At 36.1% G+C, this 9564-nt stretch overlaps 2 protein-coding genes across 2 annotated transcripts; both read left to right on the forward strand.

The window, feature by feature from the left end:
* Positions 1 to 3979: 3979 nt before the first annotated feature.
* LOC128169691 (uncharacterized) lies at positions 3980 to 6928 on the forward strand. Its single transcript, XM_052835788.1, has one exon. The coding sequence runs from the start codon at positions 4204 to 4206 to the stop codon at positions 6772 to 6774; it is 2571 nt and encodes an 856-aa protein (XP_052691748.1). The 5' UTR covers positions 3980 to 4203; the 3' UTR covers positions 6775 to 6928.
* A 942-nt stretch (positions 6929 to 7870) lies between these two features.
* Positions 7871 to 8892, forward strand: LOC128169690 (uncharacterized). The gene is made up of 3 exons (XM_052835787.1): positions 7871 to 7955; positions 8046 to 8540; positions 8687 to 8892. Exons 1-3 carry the CDS (start codon positions 7931 to 7933, stop codon positions 8890 to 8892), a joined length of 726 nt encoding a protein of 241 aa, XP_052691747.1. The 5' UTR covers positions 7871 to 7930.
* Positions 8893 to 9564: the final 672 nt, after the last annotated feature.

Raw genomic sequence — 9564 nt, forward strand, 5'->3', positions numbered from 1 at the left:
TAAAAGATCCCGATTAAGATAAGATTCCATATCGTGTACATTGATTGCAGCATGTTGAAGGCTATTATCATCTGCAAAAAGTCTGCAAAATGTTAACATGTTATCTGCTATATCGTTTACATAAATAAGAAATAACAATGGACCAAGGACAGAGCCTTGAGACACTCCGGCATTAATAGACTTAATAGACGACAGCACTTCTCGATACATAACCCTTTGCTTTCTATTTACAAGGTAACTATTAAACCATTTGAACAGATTTCCAGTAATACCATAGGTATGGAGTTTAAACAATAAACCTTTATGCCAAACGCGGTCAAATGCTTTTGACAAGTCGCAAAAAATCATACAACAAGATTGACCTTGATCAATTGCTCTTAAAATATGGTCATACGTTTCTATTAGCTGATAAACAGTTGAGTGACCAGGTAAAAATCCAGCTTGACACTTATAAAAAAGATTATTATCATGAAAAAAGTTGTATACATGTCTAAAAATAATTCGTAACATTATCTTAGAAACACAACGTAATAAGGAAACAGGTCTATAATTCGACATTTGTGATGGGTCGCCTTTCTTATATAAAGGTAAAACATTTGATATTTTCCAAGAGCTTGGAAATGTACAGTTTTTTGAAGAACGATTAAATAATGAACATAGAGGTTTTGCTATTGTATACATAGTATTCTTAAGCATTTTATGACTTATGTTATCTGGCCCCACAGCTTTGTTTACTTGAATGATTGAAATAATATCTATCACATCTTGTTCAGAAATACATACATCACAAATAAAATTGTTGCATTCAGAGTTGAATTCAGGTAATCGAGCGTCATTGTCGTCTAAACATGAAATGGAGGAAAAATAATCATTAAGAACCTCAGCCATTTCTGCGTTGGTATAAGCTATGGATTGATTACCGTTTTTTAAGGCAAATTGCAATGGGGGAATTTCGGTAGACATTTTAATATCAAAAACATTCTTCAATAATCTCCAGTATAATTTGGAATTATTTTTACTGGAATCTAAAAGATTAATTTCTAAATTGTTATAATAATTGTCAATTGCACACTTTTTCATATTGTTAACTTTATTGCGTGATTTTTTAAACTTTTGCATATCTAAAGCGTTTCTAGAATTTATTGCAATCTTCCTTAAACGGTTTCTGGGTTAGGGTTAGGGTTAGGGTATAGGCACTCTGACGAGATGCGTGTGTGGGAATGCGGGACTCCGTCCCTTTACTCATGTGAATGTCAGTCATTTCTTTCTATAAATATCTGGTGATTTGGTTTCTTATCATTCTTTTGATTGTGACTCTGTTGGATTATATGGATTTTTCACTTGTTAAAGGTAATTGCATCTTTTAAAATAATTATTTATTTGCTCATTTATCCTGCATCCTAATGTTAAGTAGCAATAAATATGAAATTTTATAAAAATAGAAATAATTGCTGGGAGCAATTGATCGACTATTGATTTGATCTATAGTTTACAATTAAATTTCAATTGTAGCAAGATATTCATCAAATGTAGTGAATGATTGATTTTAATGAAACCTTTTGATATACTTTATTAAGATAATTACGTTAAGATCTTGGGCTCATTAAGCTTAAGATCTAATATTGTTTTACTCTGAGTTAAACTAGGGTATACCCTGGGCTCAACAAGGGTATACCCTGGGTTTACCCCGGGTCTACCCTGGGTTGAACCCGGGCATACCCTGGGTTGAACCCGGGTATACCCTGGGTTGAACCCGGGTATACCCTGGGTGAAACCCGGGTATATCCTGGGTCTAACCCAGGTATACCCTGGGTTAAACCCAGGGTATACCCTGGGTTAAACCTGGGTATACTCTAGGTTAAACCCGGGTATACTCTGCGTTAAACCCGGGCATACTCTGGGTTAAACCCAGCATATACCCTAGGTTTTACCCGGGTATACCCTGGATTAAACCATGGTAAAGTTTGAGTTATATTTAGGTTTACCCCGGAATATACCCTAGACTATACTTGGGTTTAACCCATGGTTATGAATAGAGTTAAATATAAATTTTAGTTAAAAAATAAAATAAATCAGATTTAATGCCGGGTAATTATTTCTTATCATCATCTAACTTGAAAACTAGGTATTATGAAAAATGGGTTAGGGTTAGGGTTAGGGTAAAAGCATATTTACGAAATCATTTGCTGTATCAACTCGTCAATGTCACCGAATTGTCACGTGGTCTTTGAAGGGCGGAGTTAAAGCTGGATTGATATATATAGTGATTGTTGTTTAGGTTAAATTTCTTTACCAGCCATTTTTGCTTAAATTCAAACCTGAAACCATAAACTTGTTGTTGAACCCTGTATGGGGGTTAAGTTTTGAACTTATACTTCAGTAAAAACTCTTTTAAGACGAAAAAAAATTCATTTAATGTTCCAGTTTGCATTAAAATTTACAACAGATATTAGTTATTGTAAAGGACGAAATAAACTCTTCTTAAAACTCCCACAATAGATGTTAAGCTTTAATGTTTGAGGAAAAAGGTCTGGGTTAAAAAGTTTTCAATTTTACATCTGATTCCCAGGAGGTTTAGAGTTAGGGTTGGGGTAGGGTTGGGTTAGGGTTAGGGTTAGGGTTGGGTTGGGTTGGGTTAGGGTTAGGTTTAGGGTGGGGGTGGGTTAGGGTTAGGGTTAGGGTTAGGGTTAGGGTTGGGGTTGGGGTTAGGGTTAGGGTTAGGGTTGGGGTTAGGGTTAGGGTTAGGTTTAGGGTTAGGGTCAGGGTCAGGGTCAGGGTTAGGGTTAGGGTTAGGGTTAGGGTTTGGGTTAGGGTTAGGGTTAGGGTTAGGGTATAGGCACTTTGACGAGATGCGTGTGCGGGAATGCGGGACTCCGCCTATTAATCCACGTGACTGTCAATCATTTCTTTCTATAAATATCTGATGATTTGGTGTTTTATCATTCTTTTGATTGTGACTTTGTTGGATTATATGGGTTTTTCACTTGTTAAAGGTAACTGCATTTTTTAATATCATTATTTAATTGCTCATTATCCTGCATTCTAATGTTAAGTAGCAATAGATATGAAATTTTATAAACATAGTAGTTATTCCTGGTAGTAATTGATAGACTATTGAATTGATCTATAGTTTACAATTAAATTTCAATTGTAGCAAGATATTCATCAAATGTAGTGAATGATTGATATTAATGAAACTTTTTGATATGCTTAATTAAGATAATTGCGTTAAAAACTTTGGCTCATTAAACTTAAGGTCTAACATTGTTTTACTCTGTGTTGAACCCGTGTATACACTGGGATCAACTAGGGTATACTCTGAGTTTACCCTGGGTATACCCCGGGTATACCCTGGGTTTACCCCGGGTATACCCTGGGTTTACCCCGGGTATACCCTTGGTGTACCCAGGGTATACCCTGGGTTAAACCCGGGTATATCCTGGGTTTAACCCAAGTATACCCTGAGTTTATCCTGGGTTTAACCCGGGTATACCCTGGGTTTACCCCGGGTATACCCTGGGTTAAACCCGGGTATACCCTGGGTTAAACCCGGGTATACCCTGGGTTAAACCCGGGTATACCCTGGGTTAAACCCGGGTATACCCTGGGTTAAACCCGCGTTTAATCTGTGTTAAACCCGCGTTTAATCTGTGTTAAACCCGGGCATACTCTTGGTTAAACCCAGCGTATACCCTGGGTTTTACCCGGGTGTACCCTGGATTAAACCATGGTAAAAGCCAAGTTATATTTAGGTTTACCCCGGAATATACCCTAGACTATACTCGGGTTTAACCCAAGGTTGATCTTTGAGAATAGAGTTTAATATATATTTTTGTTAAAAAATTAATTAATTGAGTTATAATGCCGGGTAATTATTTCTTATCATCATCTAAGTTGAAAATTAGATATTATAAAAAAAAAGCTTTTCTCATTATGAGTGTCTAAACACGTCATATTTTTTAAAAATTTTAGATGGATATGGAAGATACGGAACAAACTTTTTCTGAAACGGTGTTGGAGAATTTCAACCTAGCCAAGGCGTACAATTCTGTATCTGAAACACCACAACTCTTTTTAAGAAGGGATGATCGGATTTTTGGAAGATGTCTGACAGTCGATGAAGTAGAAAGAGAAGTATGGTTGAGATATTCCTTTGACATTGATGGATGCGTTGTGGAGTTTAAATCTTTGGCCGCAATAAGAATGCCCGTGAGACATATCACACTGTTTCCAAATGATAATGCAAGTCTACGGAACGTTAGAGGCTTTTTGAAAAAGCACGTCAGATTAACAGAATACAGTAAAAGCGAACTTATGACCTTCTCAAACAGCTTAGGGTTCCAGCTATTTTATGAAAGAGGGTGGGAATGTTGGATAGCTTTAATTCCTATGCACCAGATGCATTCAGTTGCATTATCCATTCAGCAAGTGAGACAACAAGCGCTCGCCACATTTCTTCAGCTGAGAGAGAATTTTAAAAATACACTAATGGCTCTTGCTTTGCGTGGAGAGGCTAGAAGAGCTCTCGAAAAGAATGACATAAATGACGTTCGAAAAATGTTCATTTTACCTGACGATTGTAATGCAATACTCGATGCTTTGCAAGCATCTTTAAACCAACTGACCCAAACTGGACTTTTGAGACCAATCATATTTTGCTTCCGCTTTGGTGAAAAAATGACCTGTGGATTATCATTGTCAGATTTTAATACCCAATTTACCTTGCGTACAACTATCCATGTTGCTGCAAACATACTGTCAGACTCTGAAGAAGTTGATCTTCTTTGGTCTACTGCGGGATTGCAACAAATCATCGGCCACAGAGGAACACTTTGTACATGCTTATCATTCAAAGACTGTGCCAACTATCAGAGCAATCTAGATGGAAGACCAATGGATATCAAAACTTGTTTGCGGACGATTTGTCGTTTTCCACACGAGGTGCAGTTTGTTCAACTTTACGCTGACATTCCACATCGTCAACCCAATTGTCGATATCATCCAGTGTCGGGTTGCATTGTTGGAGGTATGTGTTTCCCACGATCGACAGCAGATGCATTCCTACGCGACGCTGATCATTATATATCTACATTGCAAAGCAACTGGACATTACTAAGGAGAAGTACATGTAGGATTGAATTTGTTGTTTCGCAGGATTCAGTTGCTGACCATATAAATGCTATGGATTTTATTAATTTAACCAATCTAGAAGTACTTTTAGAAACTGTACCTCTGTTGGTGCCTTTTCCTTTGCATATTCTAACATGCATTCGACATTTGGGTTTATGGATTTGCAAGGAACTTAAAGAATTATTGAACGAGTATAAAAAAACAGGAAATGTGCGTGCCACCTGGCAATCCTATCAGTTGGAACTAGCCTCCGAAAAACTTTTGTGGGGAAAGCCACTTTGTGGAAGGAGTACATCTTACTCTATCAATCTAGGACCAGGAGCTCTTGGTCCCAGTAGAAGTTCAACTGACCACTATGGATTTCTATCTTTAGAAGTGTACTCAACCTGTATGCAAAACGAATATAGCATTCCCCCACAAGAAATATGGACAACATCTGAGGTCATTTCTAAGATGATAAAACGGTCAGTGGGATTGCACGATCACTTGGATGGCAGCTATGGAGTCATTGGTCGACATTTGGTTGTTGCCTTACTACATGACCTGCACGAAACTGGCAAGGCTGCCAGTTACGTTCTTTTTGAAGATTTCCTACGAGAGATAAAATCTTGCAAGACAACATTTAAGACAGTCGGTGCTGTAACAATTAGATCGCTGGTCAAACTGTTAACAACAAACAGAAGAACAAATTCCCAAATGGTTTTCCCCAGCTTGTACCTGCTCTTGGATAAAAGTAATATATCAGTGGCAGAAGTCATAAAAGCTGGTATTCTTGAACTTGACCTTAAACATTTTCCAGCTGTTACAACATATGACAGGCATGGGAATATGACACTGACTTGGTCATTTAATGATAAATTCTGGACAGTTGTATATGACAAACGTTCTACAGATATCACAGAAAACACACTTGTCACAATATCAGATTTAGTAAGAGGTGAATTGGAAAAACGGGGGCTAATATACCCAAGTAAGATTAAGAAAACCCCAAAGATTCTTCCTTGGTTAACAATGTGCCTTCGAAGGCTCCAGAAAGAAAATATGGATATGGAACAATTAGTAATAACAATGACGTATATCAGCTGTATTGCACTTTTGATGCAGGGCCAATATGTCGAATATGACAGGTTAGCTTTACTGACGATCGACCTACCGGTAGATAAAAACAAACTGATCGCCTTGGAGATTTTGTCAAAATTGCAATTGGCCAGCTTTAGATTTCGCAATTTGCAGTTAAATCGCTTGCACTTCACCATCCCACATAAACTTGAAATGTTGACAGGAGCAGAAAAGAAAAGTACGAAGAAGGGAGAAACAAAGCAATCAGAAGAGGTTACTATCAATGACAATAAAGTCGAGGAACTCCCCCCAAAATACGTCGATCATGACAATGCTGACGATGACCCTATTCTATTTGATAAAGACATCGGACATCGAAGAACTTCCACTTGCTTCCCGATTTCTACATCCTTGAAAGCTCCCTGGTCAGCCCAAGAGTTGGAATTCCTGCATGCTCAAAGGTTGGCAGAAGTTACCATTCGTGAAAAATACGAACGCTTTAAATTACAGTGTTTAAGATCAAATATTCCTTTCCGTACATTTCGGGCTTTTGAAACAAAACTACAAAGACTTTCAAATAAGTAAATATATGCTGCAAGAAGCATAATTTAATTGCATTTACATTTAACAGTTATGTGAGTTATAAGTCATGTTTGATTATAAGCAGGATATTGTTGATTTCGGAATTTCTACATCGGCAATCACTAAAGCAAATAAATTTTGTCTAAGTTTATTTTTGTCTGAGTATTTAATTTGGAAGTAAATGTGAAAAAAGTAATCTTTGACTTTTATTTCTTTATCAAACATTTATCAGGGAGTTTGTGAAATTTAGAACATTTTTTTTAACTTCTTAAATAGTTTCCGTCGAGTCTATTTTTTGATAATGTATTGTGTAGAGAATGGAAGTACTTAAGAATAAAAAATTGTTTAGATGGCTAAAAGTTTCTTGTGAATCAACCTTATGAACTAAGAACTTCAATTAAATACTGAGAAAGGGTTTTTTTTCTTCAAGGTCATGATTTCACAAAGTCTCCATTTATGTTGAATAAGAAAATTGAAAATGTTTTGAATTTTTTTTTATCATAGTGTATAATTTATTAATGGTTTAAGTTCGCAGACAGATCTTTGTCCGCAAACATAGCGTACTAAATAAATCACGCACAAAAAAGTATGAATGAACTATTTCACTTCTTTTTGAACTGTTTTATAATTTAAAACGGCAAGATAATCTTTTACCATAACTTGCAATTACAGGACAAAGTAAACTCTAATATTTGGCAGTTGCAAATTCTTACTCGAACGTTGAGCTTATGGATTGATGATACACAAGCCGTGTTAACTAGTCTTTCCCATCACTCAGAGCGCCTGCTAACGTTAACACAGAAAGCACAGTCATTGTTTCCTTGTCACTCCTTCAGTGCAGACGGTGATTTTCCTAGGAGAGGTAAGCAATTCATTAATTGAAAGTAATCAGTATACCTAATGATAAAGAATGTTTAGAATGCAAAATTAATTTCTTGTTTGTCTAAAGGAAGTTCAAATAAAAAAATAATAATATTAAATCATTCTACAATTTTAGAATATGTACAGACTTCCATAGATAAGATTAAAATGACTCAATCAAACACAATTGGTTTTGTTCTTATAAAACAAAATATTTTGTCACATACATTTATTTTAATTATTTTACGATGTTCCTGTGCATTACAGATTCCTCACTTGTCTTGAATTAAATAGCAGTATGGAGAATGACTGGCTATCCGAAGGTAATTTTTATAACATAGATATTGAAACATTGTTTAATATAGCAAGCATATTACAACTTTACATGCATGTTTTTGAATCATATTTGATAGATGAAAACGATCCAAAGTATGAAGCCTTAAGAGAATTTGTCCTTGAGACTCTCGGGAAGTTCAGTCGTAAAATAAGAGAAGTTGGTATTAAGCTTGAAAACCTTGAAAAAAAATTGGACTCAGGAACAGAATGTGCCAAGTTCGAAGCTGATTTGGACCAGATTCATAAGAAAATTGATAAAGAGGTGAAGCCTGAATTTGAAAACGCACTTTCCTTCCAAATTAGTCAAGTGAACTCGAGAATAGACGAGTTAGAAATGGCTCTAGTAAATCCTAAAAAGAGAAAAATGATAGACAATGAAGAATTTGAAGAAGAGGAAACAGAAGCTAAGATCGCGACATCTGTGGAAGAATTAAATGAAAACATAAGAAAAGAAGTCGCGGAAGTGTTCAAGAGCATCGAAAGGAGCTACCGCAAAGAACAGGAAAAAGTTTCGAAGTTACAGCTAGCGTACATTCATTACTGGCTGGGATTGCAGGAAACCATTTCTCCAAGTAAGTATAATATACTCCATGTATAGCAACGGGGAAACGTTTATAGTTAAATTAAGATAAAAGAATGAATGCCAGTTTCATTTATTCGTAATGCTTATGCTTTGAGATAGAATGAGAACTCAAAAAGTGTTGTTTTGTTACAATAGCAAAAATGGTAGACATCCAAAATTTGATAAAAGATGGTGTGGAGGATCGCATATGGAGCGAGGGATGGAAGCCAGACGTTCGCGGGGATTTCACCAACTATTTACAGGACAAAGTAAAGAAAATAGTCAAGAAGAAAAGAGCAATCAACGAAAGAACAAAGCTCCAGCAAGAGCTAGAAAACTTGGTTGGGAATGATTTGCAATAAAAGTTTGCTTATGGTTTGTGTAAAAAGAAAAGCATCTGTTCACTAAGTATTGCTTATCATTTATGTTATCCTTTATGTAAACCTTTTTTTAGTGCAAAGAAATTTGCTAAAGTAATGAAAGGTAAAAGAAGCAGGAAGCTATATATTATATTAACATTATGTTGATGTAAGGAAAGTAACTTCATAAAATATATGTTGATGTCATTTTTGATAAGAGTAAAAAATGAGTATGTTTTAACAACAAATATGAAAACTAATAAACGAATGATCTTTAAAATAATTTGTTGGTTAGTTTTTCAACAGTCCGCCCAGCGCAACATCAGTTATACGTAGTGGATAAAACTTTATCCCTTTAAAAATCCAAGTTTGGGAAAGTTTAATGTATATTTAATTTCAACAGCCTCTGTACAACATTATCCCCGAAAATCAAGGTCTGGGATTAGATTTTAGATGATAAACCCGGGATGACCCTAAAAATCAGGGTTAGCTCGGGGTTAGCCCTTAAACTTCCGGGTTGGGGAAGGGTTGGTGGATATTTCATGTGACCTACCTCTGTACAACATTATCCCCGAATATCAAGGTCTGGGATTAGATTTTAGATGATAAACCCGGGATGACCCTAAAAATCAGGGTTAGCTCGGGGTTAGCCCTTAAACTTCCGGGTTGGGGAAG

The sequence above is a fragment of the Crassostrea angulata genome, unplaced genomic scaffold, assembly GCF_025612915.1.
Source record: "Crassostrea angulata isolate pt1a10 unplaced genomic scaffold, ASM2561291v2 HiC_scaffold_178, whole genome shotgun sequence".
Classification (NCBI taxonomy): Eukaryota; Metazoa; Mollusca; class Bivalvia; order Ostreida; family Ostreidae; genus Magallana; species Magallana angulata.

Coding starts and splice junctions, on each gene's coding strand:
- LOC128169691 (XM_052835788.1), top strand. CDS start 4,204: ATGCCCGTGAGACATATCACACTGTTTCCAAATGATAATGCAAGTCTA.
- LOC128169690 (XM_052835787.1), top strand. CDS start 7,931: ATGGAGAATGACTGGCTATCCGAAG. Junction 7,956..8,045: donor GAATGACTGGCTATCCGAAG/GTAATTTTTATA, acceptor CATATTTGATAG/ATGAAAACGATCCAAAGTAT. Junction 8,541..8,686: donor GCAGGAAACCATTTCTCCAA/GTAAGTATAATA, acceptor TTGTTACAATAG/CAAAAATGGTAGACATCCAA.